Here is a 21,689-nt window from a genome sequence, read left to right on the forward strand (position 1 = left end):
CAAGCAGTTAGATGTTTCCAGCTAGTAGCTAGGCATCCAGCCTTTTTTGAAATCCACAAACAGCCACTTCCAGCTTCAAAGAGGCAACAACCTTATGACAAACTCAAGGCCTCAGGTTGTCAGTCTACCATCATCCATCTTTTATAAGGTCTATGTGGAACACACGAAACACTGTCCAGTTAAAGAACTGCACACAAAAAACATACCAGGAGTGTGATCTATACAATGTCCAAGGTCTAAAAAGGAATGTTAAAATGTACAAAATATAAAAACTATAAAAACTGTGGTTCACACGACACTGCACTTTAACAGTTTGAAGGCTTGTCTTTTAAACAGAGGGACTTTTCGCTTTCCTATTGACTTTCCAGTGACTTGTACACTAGAGACACATCCACACAAATATGAATAAAATCAAGAAACAAAAATGGGGTGAGGTTTAATGTGAGGTTTAAGTACCTTCAAAAAAACACTTTCTGCTTCCAATCTCTCACATGGGTAAAGAATTAACAAACAAGTGTGTGTGTGTGTTTACAGCAGTCCAGTGGGTGTGTGCGGTGCTGCAGTACTGGTAGATGGACCTGCCTGAAAGGTATACATGAGTGTTTTTGCTGCTGGGGCTGATAACCATATATCAGCTTGTGTTCCTACAGTACGGTATAGTTGGATTGCTAAGGGGGAAAAAAATTGGGTCATTGTTTTTTTTAACCTTCCAGCAAAGTATTTGTCACACTAGTTAGCAACCAAGTGTGAATCTGCAGCACCTCGGCTGTGCTGCTGCTCTGCTTAAAAAAATCGTATTACAAATCACACAACATTTACATCAATACAGACAAATGTGTAACAGGCCAAGTTAACTAAGCAGTAAATAGGCAGCTTCTACCAATGAAAATAAGAGCAGTTGATGAAAGACGGCAGGCTGAGGTAGAGCGTGGCAGCGACTTTAAAATGTTGCTTTGAGCAGTGACTACAAGTTCTAAAATGTGAAAAACATAACCTTAAAATTCAGGTCTCTCTTTTCAAAATACTCTTCACTCTTAGATCCAAAATATAAGAACCAGTTACTTCACCACTTTGTACTAGAAACATAAAACGTGGCAGTACACGATGCAGTTTAACAGCCACGAGAATATGGACAACCACATGCACGCACACTCACACATCTATATATAAAGCACCAGACACACACCAAGAAATAACCATACAGCAGCAAAGTACACAAGGCATAAGAGGTACCGCTTCATCAAACGGACTCCACAGTGATGGAAGATTCCTACTTTCAGTCTGCAGACCCGGCTGTCCACCAGCTACCTTTTGACTCCAGCACATATACTGTAGAGATAAAACACACTGCTACCATCTCTTTTTCATGAAATGAGCAGAGCGACAGCGGGTCAGACTGACCTTTTTTTTTTTTTTCTTCTCTTAAGCATCCACTGAGCTTTTCACTGTCCTGCACTACAGGAAGCTCACAGTGTCCGCACTGTAAAGCTCTGTCAGCAGTCACCAAAACACAAAGGCTGCTGAGATGTGAGCTCTAATTTAAACAACAAAAAACATCCTCCTCAAGAGTCCATCTTCCCCTCTGTCCGTTAAAGTTAACTGCCAGCGTGCCCGAGCTGTTTCCTGTAACAGTGGCAGGTGTTACGGCAGTACAGCTGACACATTTCGCCTCCATCATAAGTCAGTGACTTTGTTCTCCACAGCAGCAGCAATCTGCTGCAGTCTATAGCCGAGTTGCATCTTCTGGGCTGTGGTGTCCTCCTCCAGCGCCGTGATGATCTGATGGCAAAATAATGAAGAGGAAGAAAGACTGAGAATATAGAAATGACAAACATTAGCTGTTTCTCAGTAAAGACGTGTGTCATATCCACACGTTTTGGGGCAGTAATTCTGCCTGTGCGCACCACCGCAGTGAATTTGAACTCAAACAAACAAGATGTGACTGAAGTTTAGACGTTAGTTTTAATTCAGGGAGTTTAGCAAAGACAATTTGTTTGAGTACATTTTCATAGGCTCTAAAGTAACATTGACAAATTTTCTCATCTATGAGAGAGACTGCAAACACTTCAGGAATGGCCAAATCAACAATTTGGTCCATGGTTAAAAAGGAAGGCTCTGGGCAGCTTAGCACAACCAAAACACCTGGTAGACCCGACTAGATCCCCTAAAAAGCAGGTTCTTCAGATGAAGGCCAAAAAGAATCAGAAGTGGATGTTCTAATTCAATTCAATCTTTTAAATTTTATTTATGCAGTGCCAAATCACAACAACGGTCGTCTCAAGGCGCTTTATATTTTAAGGTAGACCCTACAATAATACATACAAAGAAAAGCCCAACAATGATATGACTCCCTATGAGCAAGCACTTTGGCGACAGCGGGAAGGAAAAACTCCCTTTGAGCCAAAAGCTCAGACTCCTCCCCGTTTCTAACACTTTCCCCACATTGCTTTTGTCCCCTGAATTAGTGCTGTTAACAGCAGTTTGGAGTAAGGCATAGTTGCTGCTGTTAATTAGCCTCAACCTTCTACACTCAGCCACTTTATTGGGTGCACCTTGTTAACACTAGGCCCTCTTCGCCCTGAGAACTGCTTTCATTGTTCCCAGCACAGATCCACCACGGTGCAGGAAACCTTTCTCAGACGTTTGGCTGGACTTGTTGTCAGAGCCATCTTGTCTCTCATTCCACTACATCCCAAAGATGCTCTATTGGACTGAGGTCTGCTAACTGTGGTGAGTACACTGAGCTCACGGCCATATTCAAGAAACCAGTTTAAATGATGTGAGCTTTGGAATATGGTGCATTATCTTGCTGGAAACATCAGACATCAGAAGATGGGTCACAAACAGGTGGACATGGTAGATTTTGTCATTTTGCACCACCATTGCAAGCGTGAACACTGAAAGACATTAACCGCCGACCACCAAACGGTGACCCTAACTTGTTGGAAGTTGCAGCAGAAATCAATACACATCACACCAGTGTTTTTTGTCATTGTCCAATTTTGTTGAGCTCGTTTCCTGTTCTTAGCTGACAGGACTGGCACCATGTGTGTTGGTTCTGCTTCAGTATCCAACATGTTCTGTAATAAAGCAATGCTCTGCTGCTGTCTGAGCTGCTGTTTCCTTCTGGTCAGTTCAAAGCTAAGGTGATCAAAGCAGGGTATGATCCCCTTAAGAACTGTCGCTCACTGGGTAATTTCTTCTTTCAAACCATTATCTGTAAACACCCCCCCCCCCCCAAAAAAAATATGGTTGTGTGGAAAGATCACAGCAGATCAACAATTTCCAAAATACTCTGGCACCAACCACCAGCAACCGTGCCACATCTAAAGTTACTTGAGTCACCTTTGAAATTCAGCAGCTTGCCCAGGCCCACATGTCTAAACACAGTGTCAGCCATGTGATTGGCTGGTTAGATAGGAACCTTGATGCGTTCACATCCCACAAAAAAGAAGCTGCTGAAACTAAGCAAGGGAAGGATTATTGCTTGGATGAAACGGAGCTCTGGAGTGAATCAGAGGCTCTTTTGTAATGAACATAACTGATTACTTCAGAAAAAGAACCGAATTTTATCAATGAAAAAAGACTTTTCAGAATTTTATGAAAATTATCTTAATTAATTAAATTGTATTAAATGTGTTTTGTATTGTTAGACAGTCTCCACATTGTTGCATCATGGTGTACTGTTCCACCTCTAGTGGCTGGAAAGAGTAGAAACACACCTGGTCGTAGTATTTATTGATGTACTTGTAGAGCTCGTGCAGTGCCACCAGGTAGTTCAGTTCTCCCGAATAGTTCTGAAACACAAGGCATTGAAGTGAACTGTGTGTGTGTGTGTGTGTGTGTGTGTGTGTGTGTGTGTGTGTGTGTGTGTGTGTGTGTGTGTGTGTTCTGAGCTGTGGCTGCACTCACCCTGGACAGTTCAGCTAGAGCAGAGTTCATCTCCTGGTCACTGGCTGAGATGGTCTGCCTGATGTCAGCATAGTACCTGCAATAACCATCACTGTAATCAACCTCAAACGTACGACTGATAAAATACGTTTATTTCACAAACACCTGTTCAGTGTTGTCTGAGCAGCTTAAGCAATCCAACCTTTCCACCATCTGTTTGTAGCGGGGGATATCTCTGGCATACAGCAACTTGTTGATGGGCGAATCCTGTTCAAAAAGAAGAAGAACGACATTCAAAGACACAAGAGTAACAGGACGCTGCTGGAAAACTGGCGTTTGCAAACGTACTAACCCGGCCCAGCTTGTGCTCTGCAATCGTGCACGAGTCCATGAAGGTCTGGGCGATCACAGAGAGCACGGCATCCACGTGGTCAGATGCCTGGATGTCGAAGATAAACTGGGGATTCTTCACAATATTGATCCAGAAACGCAGAGGGAGACTGGAGAAACAGTACCGACAGTATTAGACATGACAGAGTCCCACTATCATCTGCCAGCAGCGGTCTCTATCAGACTATCGTCTACCTGTTGGTCTTCCAAATATGGATGGTCTCTGAGTCAGAGATGCCATGTTGTGCTGCCTGCTCATCCAACAGGTCGAAGAAGTACTTGACGGCGAGCGGGACAGGACGGCTCGTGCTCAGGATCACCGTGAAAAGATCGTCCACAAACTTCTGCAGCGTCCCCTGACAAACACAGTAAAGTTCACATTAGAGCATAAGAAAGTGAAAGTGTCAGCACTCTGCTCTTGTCTAGCTAAAAGAATATATGTGTGTGTCTGTTTAACTTTGTAGCGTTGTAGCTTACAAATTAGGAGAACAGCTGTGTGTAGTTTAAAAAACAGATTGATTTTTAGAAAGTGTGGTACTCCTGTACTCCTCATCTCCTTCCTACAGTCTCTACTCAATGGGACTAGACCCAGATGTGTGTGTTGTACCTTCATGGACAGCAGGCGGGTCAGGTAGATCTCAGGGATAGCCTTGGCCCTCTCTCTCTCCCTCAGGCTGCCTCTGCGGTGTTTGGGCAACTCGGGCTCCTCACTGGCTTTTACCAGATGCCACAGCCTCACTCCACCTTCATCTGCATCCTCCAGCATTGGCGTCTCTGCACACACACAGGTTTGATGCTTGCCTGTGACTCGCTCTCTGGTTTTGCTACTTTTGATTTCCTCCATCTGTCACTTCATGTTCCACATAAACACTCACACAATTTGAAGAACTGAGTAGGGAAATGATCGAATCGTTTTTACTGTCAGTGTGACAGTCAAATAACGTCTAATGAAAGATGAACTGGCTGACAAGTTGATTTATCTTTTATTTGAACAAACTCACTCTCTCCTGCTATGTAGTCGTGGTTGTCATGGTGAATGTGTTTGGTATGACGAGGGACCAGTGCCACCGTTGCGCCATCTGGGACCTATGGAGGAACACAAACAGCCATTGGTGTCGGCCGTGTCCTATCCCAGGCTATGAAACAGTGTAGTTTGCTTTGTAAAGCATTCAGTGATAACTCTGACCTTGTAATGCTGAAGCGTGTTAAGGCGTTTCCAGCTACCCTGAACCACAGATGTCAAGTCCTCGTCTGACAGGATGAGATGACCGGCAACGCCCGACCTCCACTCTGCATGACAGAAGGCAGACGCACATCAGCACAGTGATTGTGGGACATGCTCATCTTAGCAAACTCGAGCGACTTAACGATGTTCACAAATTCATTCAGGTGCTCCCATCATCAGCTCAGGCTGATGTTATCATGCAGGTACTGACAGTGCTGTAAAATTTAAATTTACCACGTTTTTCTCTCATCTTTGAGGAAAGTGTTGACAGACTGAGCAGTCAGTGAGCTTGGTTTGGATTTGTTTTTGTCACGCTGTAGGGGGCGCTACAGGGCAACAAATATGAAAAGAAGGAACGCTAATTCACGAGCGCTGCACTTATACAGCGCCAAATCACAACAGTCGCCTAAAGGCACTTTATATTGTAAGACCCTATAATAATACATACAGAGAAAAACCCAACAATCACATGGTAGTCAAGGTCCCACCGATGTTTTCCACATCTGTCCTGCTCTCATGCCCCTAAACCCCAGTCTCTGAGAGCCTAGTCCACAGAAGCAAGAGATATTTATCCTTGTAACACTTTTCACGTACATAAGTCAAAAAGTGCAAAGTTATTAAAACATGGTTAAGATGATAGTAGGAATCAAACGACAGGCGTTCAATAAATTAAACATGCCTGTCACAACCCTGAGAGGTGTCAGGCACCACAGCCAAAGCTGAGGCCCCTGAAGCCATCACACAAGTTTACTTGTGAGACACATTTGTGAATGACCTCCCGATTCAGTTATTTCCTTTGTTGCGATGAACTCGTCCTTACAGCTCTGCGACTTCAGTTGGCTCGATGAAGCTGCACACCTGACTTCCCACGTCTGCTCCCAGTTTATGACTCCATATTTCTGCTGGTGTTTTAATGCAAATGAAGGCCTCTCTTTATAGCAGTCAGTGAAACGTCCTGCCTTTCCCCATTTTGTTTTATTGCTTTTCTGGTTGATCATACTGAACTTTCTACTTATCCTGTGAAACTAAGCTCTCTCCTCTTCACTCATTTTACGTCGCTCAGCTAATTTGTTTGGTTATATTTTATCGAGCTGCTCCTTTATTTTATAAAAGGTCCTGTTTACTCTTTTAGATTTCCCAACTTATGGGTAAACTAAAAGAGAGATCATAAAGAGACATAAGTACCAGATTCCTCGAGGCTGACACGAGGTGCATCAGTTTTCAGAGTCTGGTGTGTCACGCAGTGTGTGGTTCTCACCCAAGTCCAGCGACTCGGCGTGCGGCCGGTGTGAGAAGGATGTGCCTTTGTACACCTGATCCAGTAGCTTCTCTTTCACCTGGGTAATGGTGTCGCAGTCCAGTACTTTGGAGGGCACAGGCTGGGTCTCATTGACCCCTCCACCCTGCACCAACACATTCAGTGTCTGCAGGGAAAAGAAGAGTGAAAGGAGGGGAAGACAAAGAAAAATACAACCTCCTTGGGAATTTTTCATTAGAGCCAAAATGGTTATTTATTTCAGTCTAGACTCCCCTCACCAGGGTTTTGTACTCTACGTCCTCTCGCAGCAGGCGGTTGTCGTTCAGGGTGTACTTTGCTTTGCCAGTAACAGCATCCACCGGTCCTTTATCTACCTGGTGCTTTATGGCCCTGAACAGCATGTACAGAGGCTCCCCCGCTGAGTCCTACACACACACACACACACACAAATAATTAACACACTGCAATGCACCAATTCTTACACAGTGCTTCTCTACACACTTCATGTGTTAAAGAAATGTTCTGCTAAGTCAAACCTTGAGGAAAACCTGAGCTTCATATTTTCAGATTGGTGGAGCAGGTCTCCTGTGAATCAGGAGGTTGGTGGTTCTAGAAAGCACGTAGGTGCAGAAATAAGTGCTTCTATGTATGAGTGTAAACAGATGAGGCATAAAGGAGTAGAAAAGCGCTATATAAGAATCAGTGCATGTACTAGAAATGTTTCCACTGTACTGGAGTGACTGGAAGGACTTTCATTCCCCTCTGTGTTTTGACATGTCAGTACTGGAAACTGCTATTTAAAAGTTACTGCTGTGTGCAGCAACATGCTCTGAGGGCTCTCTGAATAAACACAAGCACAAATATGTACTTTTCTATGAATGGTGTGATCACAAAACAATAAATTAAGCATGTTTTGTTTTTTTGCTGTGGGAAATTAAAGCGTTTGCGCACTGACTTTAATGAACAAAAAGGACACAGGTCACAGCTTTAGTGGCTGCTTTTTGGGGCTTGGTCCTAATTTCAAAGTCATTATATTCCACTTTAAAATGCCCCCAAGTAAAATCTCAAAGTCTTAAAATGTTTTATATCCCAATATTTTTAAAAAAGACTTATCCCTACTACTGTGCATCACTGCTTTTATGTTGACTCACCCTGAGGAAAGCATAGAGGCAGATAGACATCCAGTTGGTCAGCAGCTTCTCCACCACTGTCTCTGTTCTGCAGAGAATCACACACACTTGCAGCAGCATTGCAGCTTCTGAACATGCCAAAGACTGAATCTATGAGCAGCAGCTTACCTTCGTAACATCAGTTTGGGGTTCTTGGCCACATACTGCTCCACCAGATCATTCAAGAGCGTCTTAAGGATGTCTGTGAAATACTCCAGCTTGCCATGAAGCGCCACCGTCAGCAGCGAAGCCACGTAGGCTCGGTCTCTGGGGGAGAAGGTCCGCTGGCTCTCCAGAGTATGGATGAACTGAGAGGAAAAGAGGAGATGAATCCTCGCTCTGCAAAGCTTCATTTTAGCTGTGATTGTGATAGCGACTACCTTGGTGAGGAACAGCTTGCTGTTGAGCAGGTTGGAAAGCTGCACCAGGCCCTGCTCCACCGTCTGCCGCCGACACTCCTGAACATCCAGGTCTCGTCTCAGAGGAGACTCTCGGTGGCCGGGGAAGAAAATGCGCTCGGCATACATACGGTAGTCCAGGAAGGGGATGCCTGAGCCGACCAGGTCACTGGACATATCCATCATCTCCGTCATCAAGTCTGGATCAAAGTGATTAAGAACACAAAGGTCAGAGGCTGCTGCTACAGGTCAGTGCCAGGAGGCACGAGCTTGTAAATAGCAGCTGGCAGAATAAAATCTGGGGGTTCTCTGCTCTCAGCCTATCGCAACTATAGAGGTGAAGAAAACTGATGAAACATGGGGAAAAGGCCCTCCTATCTCCCGTCTTCATCCATATAGCCGCCACTCTCTTTTTTCCTCATAATGCTGTACCTGTGAACTCTTTCTTGCAGCGGTCCCTCACACTGGTCTCCAGGTTCTCCAGTTGGATCTGGACCTTCTTATAGTCCCTAAGAGCCTGCTTACTCTTCCTCCTAACAGACGGGAAGAAGGTTTTACATACGATTAGTGGAAATCCAGTCAAACTGTGCAAGAAATTGATTCTGTGGACAGGTGTGTTTCAAATTCAGATTAGCAGTATCTGTCATTCATTCAGTTCATTTTATCAGCTATCTGCTGCAGAATTCTGGCTCAGTTGTAGGGGATTAAATAATTATTTCACTCAGTGACATATAAATCAATTTATAACTTCCATGTAACGTATCCGGGTATTCTGGGTTTATTTGATAGGACGGAGGAAAGTGGGGAGAGAGAAAGAGCAGGTCCAGGGTCAGACTCAAACCTGGGCATGTGAACTGAGCCTTGAGACATGATTGCATGTCCAAGTGGGTGACCTAAACTGGGACCCAGTACTGCTCATTTCTTTATGTGTGAGCAAACATATGAATTCAGCAGGTAGAGAACCACTGTAGCACTCATCTGCACACTAAACACACAAAAACACAGACTCTCAGTCCACCCACTGACCTGTAAATAAGCACAATTATGAGCACAATGAGGACCACTATGGAGGCTCCAACTCCAACTCCAATCTGAGCCTCTAGTGGGAAGGTGGACAGGCTCAGGTTGTCGTACTGAACCTTGCCGAGATAAAAGTTCAGGTTGCCCATCTGGACCTGAAATACATGTTAAATAAAAAAGTGAGGTGCTTTCAAACTTGAGTGGCCCATCAGGCGCTCACACGGTGGTGACACTCTCATTTTCTCACAGTGAATTCGGGGAGATTGTCAGAGCCCTCTCGCTTCTTGCCGTTTGGTCCTGGTGCAGGCTGCTGTGGTGGTGGCTCACAGTACAGATGGTTGCTGGTCAGGGTTTTCACAGCACATACACCTTCTCCAATCAACACCACCACCTCCTCTTTAGTGATGGCTAGGTCCAGGTGTTCCCCCTGAGAACAGGCAATAAGACATAAGAGATATATGTTATGTCTGCTTATTTTGTCAGTAAATAAATAAAACTGAAACATCGCTGCCTCTCCTCTCACCTCCAGCTGGATGAAGCTGCCTGGGTTATAGCGATATGCCTTAAGAGGGTCCTGTTGGTTCAGGGGTTGCAGGGTGGGGTTACGCTCATAGCTGAATGGCTCAGAGTTCAAACTGCTGAAGTCAAAGCGCAGATTGTCTAGCAAGAACTCCACTGTGACCCGTGACCACCAGATGGTGGAGTCCACCATCGGAGAGCGGCACAGGATGAGGGAGGAGGAGTTTACCTCACAGCGCTCAACGAACTGATGAGAAAGGCAGATTTGGGTCATTTGGGTTAAAAGGTGTGAACGATCACTCGAATGAACTGCTCTGTGCTGAGCAGCACACACCGACCTGTTTGACGGAGCAGAATTGGTCTCCGGAACAGACGGGGTCAGGAACCATCCTAACCGACCTTCCCAGGGTTTTCTTCCATTGCTCTCCTTTGCTCCTCTTCCTCCGCCGTTTCCTCTTCTTGTTTTGGCCGACCGACTGGAAGCGGGAGAGAGTCACCACCATTCGGGGCTCCTGCACCACATCCAGGTTGGATCCAGACAGCTTGATCAGTCGACCGCCACTGTAACAATCCAATCAACCAGAGCAGGTTAAAACGTTGTGATGCATGCTCAATCGCCCAAGTAAGGAAATCCCAAGAAGGTGATTCTGTTTATCTGGACGCAGAAAATTGTCATGTTGATCAATGGTCAAGGAACTGACCTCACAGCTCATTGTTCATTCAGTGGTGCTAGTTTCAGTCATTGTGCAAAAGTACTGTTTATAAGGTTGCAGTGTAGTCACAGTTACAACCAGCTGAGACTGGATGAAAACGCTACGTCCAAGTGAACAGAATCAAGTTTTTAGAGCTTCAGAGGTATGAATACGTTTTGAAGGCTGAATGTGTGAGGGCTTTCAGACTTACTGCAGGAAGCTCCTGGCTGGTTCGGCACGGGTGATGTTGGGGTTGTTGGTGTAGTGGTAGGCGGGGCTGCTGAGGTGACGCTGGATGCTGCCGTAATGCAGGGTGACCTGGTGGTCTCCTGTTTTATTACTGCTCCCCGTCACACACTGAACACTGTCACTCTGCACCTCTGACACACTGAGGGGGGAACAAAGAAATGATGAGATCCTAAGGTGACACGAAGAGGTCAAAGGTCAGTCTGACCTTACAACCTTAAATGAAGAAAAACAGTAGCACCGACTTTGCATTAACCACAAACAGGCCATTATACGTGTGTGTCTTACATGTTACAGGGGACGTCCCCGACAGTGATGGTAAGGTCAGCGGGGCGACCCGTTAGAAGGTTTTGGCCAGTGATGTTCAGGGATGTTCCCCCCGCCTTGGGGCCTCTTTCAGGTGACACTCCTCTCACAACTGGGTTCTAAGAAGAAGGAGAGAGCAGCTGTATTTCACAGTGTAACACAGCTGTTTGCTTCTTGTTGCATATTAAGAAAGTCTGTCGATAGTGAGAAACAAGGACTTTTGGACTGGCTTGTGTCCTTTCCCAGTTTGCCAAATCCAAGAACTTATTCTTACACTTGGATCCTCTCAGCCTTAATAAGACAGAGATCCAAGGAAATATATGGAAAGAAATTCCAGTGTTTATGTTAAACTATTATCTAATATAGGGAGATGTATTTACACAGATTTATTTAAAAATGTGGACTTGTTGAGAAATATTTGTGATTACTGATCGATCGTGTGGTTAAAATCATTCATCTTAAACGGTTTAAGAAAGGTAAAACTTGGCAAAGATTTCTTGTTTCTTAGATGTGCGACTTCTAATATTGTATGAATTATACTGTTAAAGAATGCAGCCCACATTATGTTATTATGGATATGTGGACCAAAGAGAACAAACAGAAATAATAGCAGATGTTCTCTGCTTCAAACACCTCCAGTGTTAGAACCACAATTTCATTATTTTATAAACAATTAATAAATAGAAAGAATATTATACTAAACTTTCACCTCTTAAAGTCACATTTTTCTCCCAGCAATGTAGGTTTTAGTGTCCTTTGATGCAACAAAAATGCCAAGTTTCACAGACAGGTCAACAAAATCTAATTTACTCTACCTGAATTTAATATACCTGGTAGCTGAATTTCTGTCTGGAGAGGCCAAATTCTCCTCCATTCACTCTCACAGACACATGGTTCGTCTTTAATCCGCTGGCTTTGGTCATGCACACGATTCTGGAAGACCAACATTGCTCTTCAGAAAACCAAGCCATGTTTCTGTAGTTTTCTGATCAGTACAAAGAGGGTCTATGAGAAACAACAGTAGTGCATGCATACCTAGAGGAGACCTCATACAGGTTGGAAATCACTGTGCAGGGCACGTCAGCTACTAACACAGACTGGACGATGTCTTCAGCCTTCTGACCCAGGTTGGAGCCGGAGATGGTCACCATGGTGCCTCCTTCCAACAGGCCAGAGAGTGGGTCGACCTGATTGGAGGCAGGAACAAAAAATCCAAACAACCTTTCTAGTTTTTGACCAATGCAAAAGCATTCACAAAAGAAAAAACAGGTCCAACCAAGTGTTTTATTACAATAAATTCAAAGCAAGTGGTGAAGCCACAAATGCAAACACATATTTTTAACCCTGTAAGACCCAACCCATCAAAAATGTACCCATCAGAAAATTCTGATTATTTGGAACTGAGATGTTTACTAACCCTTATAACAAAATCCACAAACGCTGTTGTGAATGATATATTTTTATTACATTTGATACAATGGGAGTTTTTGGCAACTTTTTGTTAACAACAATGTTAATTTTAGACAAAAAAAACGTTTTGTCCATAACATTTTGAAATTATGGCAAGTATTGATCACATTGATGAGATAGAGGTCTCAGAAACTCACGTATCAAATATGATACAAAGGGCATTATAGGGTTGAATTCAGTGCAACTTACACTCTCTGAGGGCATTATTATCACTGACGTCTAACACAAAGAAATGCTGATCAAACAAAAGCTTTTTCAGAGCAGGACTAACAGTATGATTTCCCTCAGAACCTTAAAGTACGTGAGCAACAGCTGTGTCACCATCTTTAACAGCTAATAATTCATTTTCCAAAATATAAACGGATGTAAACTCCCCATATCTTGCGTCTTGTTAAAGTTAACATCTGCTACACATATACTGCTTCACTGTTTCTGAAATAACGTGGTCAGTCTGTGTCCAAGTAACCCCTGTGAGCCAAAAGCTCGAAAGAAAGCTTATTTTGAAGGCATAAAATCAGAATTGTGTTTGTACATTTAGCACTCAGATCATTGGGAAGCTTTATTTAAAGAGGATCTGCTGTTTTCCCTCACTTTCTATCAGACATACTGTTCCAGTTTTTACTTTTTTCTACTCTTGCCTCTGTATGACGTTAAAGAGAAGGGATATCCTCAATTTTGTTTTCCCATTTCCGACAGACAGCTCTGGCTTTGAGCAGAGAAGAGCCTTCCACCTGCTGTTCAAACTTGTGCTTCTGAGGGGCAGCCAATCAGTGGCAAGTTGGTGTAAAGCTTAAACAGATGAAGTGATGAGCTGATGAGGCCTAATGTAAGATAAGGATGTATTACATCTTCGAATAATGACTCCACTAGAACACAAATGGTCTCCAGTATTATAATATCTTCCACTGTCTCAAACCAAAACGTATATCAACAACATGTTCCATCTAACTGTGATGGCTGATCATCATTGTTCTTGTAATTTTGGGACAATAAGTAGTAAGTGAGAGTGATAAGAGGAAGAAGTGAAAACTTGACAATAAAGCCTCCAATTATGATTGTAAGCAGTTCAAATATAAATCCCAGTGCACTGTATTATTTCCCACACTCTGAATACTCACAGAGTGTATGACGGGAGCAGGGCACGTCTGCTGCACAGGTTCACTGCAGGAGTTTGAAAACAGGCAGCTGGCCCTGGGACCGCCACACCACGCACAGCCGTATTTTGGGTCTGCTGTGTGGCAACGGCTGCAGTCAGATCGACCCACAGAGCAGTTGTACAGAGTCACTGAAAGCACAGTAGACATAGAGGAGCAGCAGACAGTTAACATGTGCTCATAATGAAAACTAACAGCAATATGTTTAAAGCACAACAAACTTAATATGACCTTACCATAGAGATCACGAGAAGTGTCTACATGGAAGGTGTCCCTCCTCTTCACATACACCAATGCATTATACTCCTGCACTGGGGCAGAGTATGTGTACTGGACACAAGAAAAAGGCCCCATTTTTTAAGGTAACATTAAAACTAATTATTCATTATCAGTTACACTCCAGACAAGCGCTGCTTTACAAACACAGGTAGCAGAAGAAGGGAAATGTTCATCCTGCCTGGGGAGGGTGAACCGGCCTTCATTTAGTTTTACTTTTGCCTTTATTTAATACTGAAGGTAGCAATTTTATGAAGGTACTAATGCTTTATAAACAATATCAGACCTGGTGTAGCTGACATGTGATGTCAAAGCTTGATGGGTTCATGTCATCTGGCTCCACGTAGGCGTCTACCACCACCGTCTGCCCTTCAATAACCAACACACACTCGTAGTCCAGCTCTGCATCCTGAACACACAAACACTGCATGAAAGAGTACACTGGGCAGGCAGCTAACAGGCTCGATGCTGTTGTGTGCTGTACCTGATACAGATGGAGGTTATGTGCCAGTAAAGTGATCTTTCTCTCCACTCTGACAGGGAGCAGTGACGAACCCTGGACCTTCTCAACACACGGACAAGCTGAGGAACCCCAGCTGACATACGAGCCCTCGTCCCCCTGCAGGAACAGATCACACGTGTTTATATTCACATACACGCAACATTTACAGTGAGGTGGATCGAACGAACCATTTAATATATTCATTCTTGTTCAGGGTCAGTTTTTACTTTCCCACAAGGGATTGCAATTGATTTCAGTCAGATGCAGGGAGTCATGGGGGGGATGTCGGGATGGGGGCGTGCTCAAGGTGGTGAAGATTTTTGTATAGAGATAATGAAAGAAAGAGTCTGGAAAAAGGAAAGGTGAAGATATTTAGACAAAAGAACAACTGCTGCAACTCAGGAGCAGCCGGGTTTCTTGAAGTCAGTCTGTGCAGTGAAAGGATACAGATTCCAGGTGTGAGACGGAAGAGGAAATGCAGGGAAAGAATGAGAGACTAGGGAATCAGTTGTGAGCTTTGTTCCTATAGTAGGACTCCAGTCAGAAGCTGGAAGCACAGGGAGGGTGCTCACCCTTTCCATGAAGAAGAAGAAGTAGAAGCAGGAGGAGGATTGAGGCGGCTGAACTCACCGGGAGGAAGCCATCAGCTGAATCATACTGGTAGTCCAGCTCTGAGTCAGCATTCAGCAACTGAGGAGGGTAGGACTGGGACATGCGGTCAACCTCCCCATCACCTGAGAGCACGGTGGCAGCTGAAAATGTAGCCGTGTCATTTTCTGCCTGGACAGCACCCTCAGTGTAGTTTTCTGCTTCCTTTCGCCAGAGCGGCACCTCAGAATCAGCAGTTGGGCTTCCTGCCTCAGTGTGCAAGTCTTGCGGTGGTACCAGTGTGGGTGTCTGGGTCGAGTCCAAGTAAAGGGAAGGCTCAGAATCAGCCGGTTCACCCATATGGAAAAGTGTGGGCGGGGGAAAGCCAGGCAGCACCATGGTGGGAGCCTCTGCCAGGGTCAGCGCTTCTTTGGCTGCCTGCCGTTCGCTGGGGGGTAAGGCAGTCACCACCTCCGGTGGCGAGGAGTCTGGGATCATCAGAGGCACGACAGGGTCCAGGTCCCCACTAAGACCATCAGCCACGGTGACGGGCATCAGCTCTGCCGTGGCCATCGTGACACTCTGTGTAGCTACAGCATCTTCCCAGTCACTGTGTGTGACAGTCTCAGAGGCTTCACTCTCTTCTTCTTCTCTGGTGGTGACCTCCAGGCCTGGAGAGGTGCTGGGTGGTAGAGTGGGAGGCTGAGGGGGCAGGGTCGTGCCCGGGTGGGTTGGCTCATGGCTGGTACTGGTGTATGAAAGAGTAGGCGTTGTTAAGTCCTTAGTGGTAGCTATGGTGATGGCGGCTGCGGTTGTTGTTGTCTTCGTCGTGGCAGTAGTTGGTGTGGTAGGAGGAGTTGTGGGGGTAGCTGTTGTGGTAGTGGTGGCTGTGATGACTTTAATAGCTTTGGTTGTAGGAGGAGAGGAGGTAGGTAGTTTAAACTGGGGGAGGAGGAGGAAAAGACGAGGAGAGGGTGAGGCAGAAGGAAAAAATAAAAAGGAAAAATCAAGGAAAAAAAGAGACCATGTGATCTGAGGTTAATGTGGCTCATGACACCTGAAAGACAGTGATTTGTGTTAGCAGCGCTGGTTTTAACCCATCTTAAAATGCCTCTGGGCAACTGTTTTGAAGTGTTATAAAAACAAACAAACAACTAATTTCAGTCGGTTTTACTGCCCACAACCTCTAAAAGGTTGTACCACATTACACAAGAGTCCACTCATGCAAAGTGTAACGACAGCGCAACTATTCTGCAGTTCAAGACTCCACAGGAAACCTTAATCAAAGAGAAGAATGCACATCTTTGGCTTATGGGCGACGAACTGACTGATGAATGCAAATGAAGCTCCAGTTCAAACTGGTGATCAGTCGGTGCTTTTCCTACAATGTCTGCATGTGACGTCACGCTGCAGCTTACATGTTGGTTGTAGATGATCACTCCCTCCTCACAGGTGGGCTTGTGGGTACACGCATGCTGGTGGACGCACCAGTTACAGCCCCATCGGCTTAAAACACAACCGCGGCATCTGCACACAGACAGGATAGAAATTGCCTTAGCGACTGTACAAGCCTCTTTTCAAGATGAGAGGCAAACAGTGATGCAGGATTAGGAGCTATGAGAAGAACGGCTCTAATAGAAGCAGATCTAACTGTTGGAAGTCTCACAGATTGATCAACACGCACCAATCTGAGTGTGTGCGTGTAATTTATGACAACACAGGTTATTATTAACTCCTAAATACAATGAAAGTGTTATTTGGGATTTACACAACACTACAATCATTATAAGCCATATTTAGTGAAACAGGATGTACATGCTACTTCAAGTCTGGAAATTTATTCAAGTTTTAAAGATTTTAAATTTCTTTTATGTACAAACTGAAACCCAGTACAACCTCTGACTGTAATTCTATTGTTTTTTGGCCATTCTCTACTTGTGTCTTTCATTATATGTCTTTCATAATGCATCTATGAGCCGCTGCTCATAGATGCATTATTCTGATATCTGATTGTTGTAGTTACTCTGTTGTTCTCACTGGTCATTTCTACCTGCACGACTCAATAATTTCAATAAAACTTGCCAATTGCCAAGTAAGCGAGCCTTACTTGGCAATTTCTAAAACCCAGGGTCACAGGCTTGAACAGGGGAATTAAAAAGAGGACAGTGAGTGGGCGGAAATACAGACACAGATATAATAACGAAGGGCGCAAGGTGAACTGATGGAGGGACAAAGAGTGACCCAGGTACTAAACAGAAAAGCACAGACTCTGATGGTGAGTGAGACTCGATTAAAGGGTCTGCATGAACAGCACAGATCAGGAGGAGACAGACAGAGAGCACAGCTGATAAATCATCGGCGATAACTCACGGCTGGCTGCCAGACAGCTGCTTAACGGCTGTGCAGTCGTAGAAGGTGAAATCCCTTGCCGTGACCGTGACGTTGCCAAAACGTAGAGACAAGGTGACTGTGACAAAATCTGACAAGAAAACACAGATAGGAGCACAGCCTGAGGAAAGAGAACATAACAAGTTTCTGCTCAGAGCGCAGCGCTGAGCGAGCACAGTAAGAAAAATATTTGGTCAGGCTTACCGTCTCTGATCCACCGAGTCTCGAGAACGAGCTGCACAAGCCGAGGGAACATAGAGGCCTAATGAAACCCATGTGCACCATCCTTGGGGTGCACAAGGACGGTGACAAACACAAACACAGCAGCTTCCCTACAAATGTTCAGTTTGATGGATGTTTAAAACGGGGAGCAGTTGTGTACCACATCTACAGTATCTCCTCATAAAGAGCAGAAACTGCGATCAAAAGGACTCGAAGTCCTGACCTGAGCCGTTTCCTTAAACTAGTACAGAGTCTGTTTGGGGACTAGAGAGAAAAAACCCAGTTTGTGTCACCACTCGTTAAACTGTGTTTACTATACCTACTGAGATGTGTGTTCAAAGGCTTCCTTTAGAACTGCTCATTCAAATTACATACAGTAAGTGAGGGATTGAACTTATTTGGTTCAGCTTTGGAAAGGCAAGAACAAAATTAGCTCACTTAACCAGAAAAAAACAACAGACCACCTGAGACAGTAAATTAAGGAAGAGTCACAGACAACCTTTGTAGCCTTTAAGGGCCTGTTTGAGACTTGGCTGCAGATTTTCATCTTGTTAGGACTTGTTGTGATGAGGACACGGCAACTTTCAGCCAAAATAAGAACTGATCAAGAAAAAAAAAGTTAAACTCTGCCACGTTTGAAGCGGCTCCGACGAACAGCTGTTGAGAGAGACCAAGAACGGACATACGAAACTTCTTTGATCACTAGTAACAACATGCCACAGACTCCAAACACTCGATTACACCGATGTTGTGCCACAGCTCCCAGTTCAGTCTCTTGCAGTTTGAGGCTAATACACAATATTTATGGAGCAATTATCAGTGTATTTACAACAAAAATGTCAGAATATAACTGTAACCCGACTGATTCCTGGTGAGCCCTACACCCTGAGAACAACAACAAACATGGGAACCACACTCTACGTGAGAGTTTCTCTCATAACATGAATGTTTGGGTGAATGTGTTCTCTACAGAGGCTTCGGGTTTTCTTTTTTATTTACAGTCTCCTCATTACCACTGACTTACAAGCAGCCTTCACTGCACCAGACAGTCAGGAAACACAAAGCATGTATTTCAAAGCAAGCAGTCCGTGGATGAAACCGGTTTATGCTTTCAAATACAGATTACTCTCTGCTGTGTAAGATGGCCTAGAAAAATGGATTTGGTTAGCCATTTTTTTCTAGGCCATTCACTGGCATAACAATTGAACTGTAAATGGCATGTCTGGTCTGGTCATGCAAATCCTCCAGGGTGCAGGCAAATCCTCCAATCACAAAGTTGAAACATGCAAACGAGTGAATAAACGCCAACAGCATCAGATTTGTAGGGAAAAACCCCCAATAGAAAACACTCACCTTGTCCTCGAAAAACCAAAGGCACCCTGCTGGTGTCGGGAGAACGGCAGGTCACCCCGGTCTCTGTGATGGTAGCAGGAGTGTGGCTGTCCTGGAAGTAGCAAGAGTACGACTCCCCGTTTTCTAACACTGGAAGTCTTGGGATGGACAGAGACACCTGAGAGAAATACAGAACTGTCATGAGCTGCTGACAGAATGTGGCACAGACCTGTGGCGTTTCAGGGTACAGTGAAGGTCATGCTGAGAGTAAGCGATTAAGCTGTCTGAACACATAAATCCTATCTGTTCTTTTGTAAACGTCCATGTGGAATAATTAGATTTGAAAACTAAATTGCACTCCCCGCTGATGGAGCATGAATCATACTGACAAAGGTTTGGTTTTATGTTTGGCTCCAGCTGCTGTGTTGCTTATTCACGTAATGTTTCTGCTCCTGTAGTACCGGGCGTCTCAAGGACAGGCAAAATTAATGCATTAGATACTGTAACAATAATGGATATCCCATGAATAGACCATCATAAATACAAAGAGGAGCTGCTAACTAAAACAAACCTCCTGTAAACCAGTAGATTTCTGTCAGTTCATCCCAGTGTCACTTGAACACAGCATGTACAGAGCTGCTGTGGTCCTTAGGATTGATTCTCAGTTTGAATCCATGTCCTGCCAGAACTGGTTGAATTTGGTTATTTTTTGTTATCCACTGGATCAGTGGGCTTTTTTCAGCTCGTGGATTCTTGTATCTCACAGAGTAGAAATGCTACACGAGGAGCCTGTTATAAAACTAGCTCCCTAATTGGTCAGTATTAAAAGGTGTACCATGTGTGAGCTGCCAGAAGAGAAAACGATCCTCACTGCCACTACTGTAGCTGTCAGGCTATCACACTACCAGCTATAGGTACATTTAACTCATGCAGCTCCATGTTACAATATTATTATTACATTAGTAATAAATAGTTATATTTCCATTTATATCCTCTGGAACTAGAAATCATTTAGAGCCAGGCAAACACAGGCTGATGGGAGAAACCACAGTGTGGATGTGTTTCTGTTGCCATCTTTCACGCAGATATTGTGCTATGCTAGGACATGACAGGACACAAGCCAGTCACTCTCTTCTTGATACCCTCACACTTAAACCCACTGACATCGTACCCACATGCCCAGGTACACCAAATGTAGCAGCTCAACTGATAAGGGATAACTTGGGAGTGTTTTGGTATGTGAGGAGACTATTATTACAGCCAGAGTGGGGATATCTACAGATTCTGTCATGAAGATTTTCTTCAGAGAAACTTCTAGGAACTTGATGTGGATGATCATGTGGAGTCAACAGAAACCACAATAAGAAATGTGGATCTGTAAACAAAGACCGTCATCCTCAAATCCGTTCTGTTTTGTTTTGCGTCTCGACTAAAGTGAAGACGTAGACCTACCATCTTGCTCTCCTCCCTGCTGAGATTGGAGGGGACGAGGTCCTGGACCACCAAACACTGCTGCTCCATGTCAAAACTCCACAACCATTGCCCTGGGTAGCTCCCACGAGCACACTGTGACTGCAACACACACCTGCAGGGAAAGCAGAGTTAATTATATTCACTGTTTTGCAAGCTGAAGCAAGGCTCCCTAACTCCATTACATATGTCAAAAACACAAGCAGAAGGCCAGTTTCTATCTAGAGTTAAACTAAACGTGGCTCAACCTGTTAGTAGTGGGAATGTACAGCGGCAGCACAAAAAGCAAAATTGCTCATCTTGTTCAAATAAGATTCAGTCCAGTAGTATTTTATTTAAATAGATAAATACTGAAGTAGTTAACGTGCAAACGCTTGTAGGGCAGGTGGTAAGGCAGAGCAAAGGAGAGAGCAGGGAAGGAGAGTCTGACAGAACAGAGAGAGGCACTTTAATCATATTCAGACACAATCCCACCGGAGCAAACCGACTTGGCGAAACACTTCAAAAACTAACAAGCTTGCCAGGAGGTTTCTTGTTTGCTACCATTTTCCTCACATGCTTGCACTGATCTTTATTTTAAGTAACACGAAATAATCTAGCTTATAATACATATCATGATGTAAAACCTGAGCAAACACTGTAAGAAAGTTTGCTTATCAAAGAAACTACGAAGGAAGTAAAACAACAAAGCTTTTCCCCCTTAATTTGTCTGGTATAATGTAGCCTCTAATGCTAGCTGATAGCTTTGCTTTTGCTTTAATTTAAGGTTCTTTTTTAAAGCCGTGTAATCCCACCGGCAACAATTGTTGCCGTTTTAACCCCCTAATTAAACATACTGTGTGTAGGCCAAGTCAGTAAGGAGTAAAATGCATGATCTCATTTTGCTGGGAAGAATTTGGGATTTAATGGATTCATTTAGACTTTTTCTGCATGTTGAAACTGCTAGAACTCATCTCTTACATCACAGTACAAAGTGACAAACGTGTGACCACTGTGGCTGCTGCTAAGGTAATTTAAACATTCTAAAAAAGAAAGAAGGAAAACACATTTCTGCACTTTTGGCATTTTCTTGGTTTATAATTATATTAATAAACAATAAAATGAATCAGTCTGAACTCCAAATAAATCTTGACTGTTGTATTTTATATTTAGTGTAGCCATAACTGCTGATAT

General features: G+C 44.1%; 1 protein-coding gene across 2 annotated transcripts in view; it reads right to left on the bottom strand.

The window, feature by feature from the left end:
• Positions 1-411: 411 nt before the first annotated feature.
• Positions 412-21,689, bottom strand: part of plxnb1b (plexin b1b) — a 93,377-nt gene continuing 72,099 nt past the window's right edge. For both annotated transcript variants that reach the window (XM_026169110.1, XM_026169109.1), the window contains exons 7-38: positions 20,499-20,631; positions 19,068-19,224; positions 17,475-17,583; positions 16,523-16,631; positions 15,147-16,046; positions 14,499-14,633; positions 14,301-14,423; positions 13,975-14,068; positions 13,703-13,869; positions 12,150-12,301; positions 11,945-12,047; positions 11,097-11,233; positions 10,774-10,950; positions 10,209-10,431; positions 9,875-10,117; positions 9,599-9,778; positions 9,358-9,506; positions 8,764-8,864; positions 8,314-8,531; positions 8,063-8,241; positions 7,916-7,982; positions 7,043-7,189; positions 6,765-6,930; positions 5,468-5,571; positions 5,283-5,367; positions 4,889-5,055; positions 4,477-4,637; positions 4,244-4,391; positions 4,094-4,158; positions 3,913-3,988; positions 3,723-3,797; positions 412-1,779 (exon numbers count right to left, since the gene is read on the bottom strand). In XM_026169110.1, coding sequence (XP_026024895.1) covers positions 1,675-1,779; positions 3,723-3,797; positions 3,913-3,988; positions 4,094-4,158; positions 4,244-4,391; positions 4,477-4,637; positions 4,889-5,055; positions 5,283-5,367; positions 5,468-5,571; positions 6,765-6,930; positions 7,043-7,189; positions 7,916-7,982; positions 8,063-8,241; positions 8,314-8,531; positions 8,764-8,864; positions 9,358-9,506; positions 9,599-9,778; positions 9,875-10,117; positions 10,209-10,431; positions 10,774-10,950; positions 11,097-11,233; positions 11,945-12,047; positions 12,150-12,301; positions 13,703-13,869; positions 13,975-14,068; positions 14,301-14,423; positions 14,499-14,633; positions 15,147-16,046; positions 16,523-16,631; positions 17,475-17,583; positions 19,068-19,224; positions 20,499-20,631 — 5,155 coding nt within the window. In that variant the 3' untranslated portion in view covers positions 412-1,674. The remainder of the gene's footprint in view (positions 1,780-3,722; positions 3,798-3,912; positions 3,989-4,093; positions 4,159-4,243; positions 4,392-4,476; positions 4,638-4,888; positions 5,056-5,282; positions 5,368-5,467; positions 5,572-6,764; positions 6,931-7,042; positions 7,190-7,915; positions 7,983-8,062; positions 8,242-8,313; positions 8,532-8,763; positions 8,865-9,357; positions 9,507-9,598; positions 9,779-9,874; positions 10,118-10,208; positions 10,432-10,773; positions 10,951-11,096; positions 11,234-11,944; positions 12,048-12,149; positions 12,302-13,702; positions 13,870-13,974; positions 14,069-14,300; positions 14,424-14,498; positions 14,634-15,146; positions 16,047-16,522; positions 16,632-17,474; positions 17,584-19,067; positions 19,225-20,498; positions 20,632-21,689) is intronic.

Source organism: Astatotilapia calliptera, chromosome 5, assembly GCF_900246225.1.
Source record: "Astatotilapia calliptera chromosome 5, fAstCal1.2, whole genome shotgun sequence".
NCBI classification, from domain to species: domain Eukaryota; kingdom Metazoa; phylum Chordata; class Actinopteri; order Cichliformes; family Cichlidae; genus Astatotilapia; species Astatotilapia calliptera.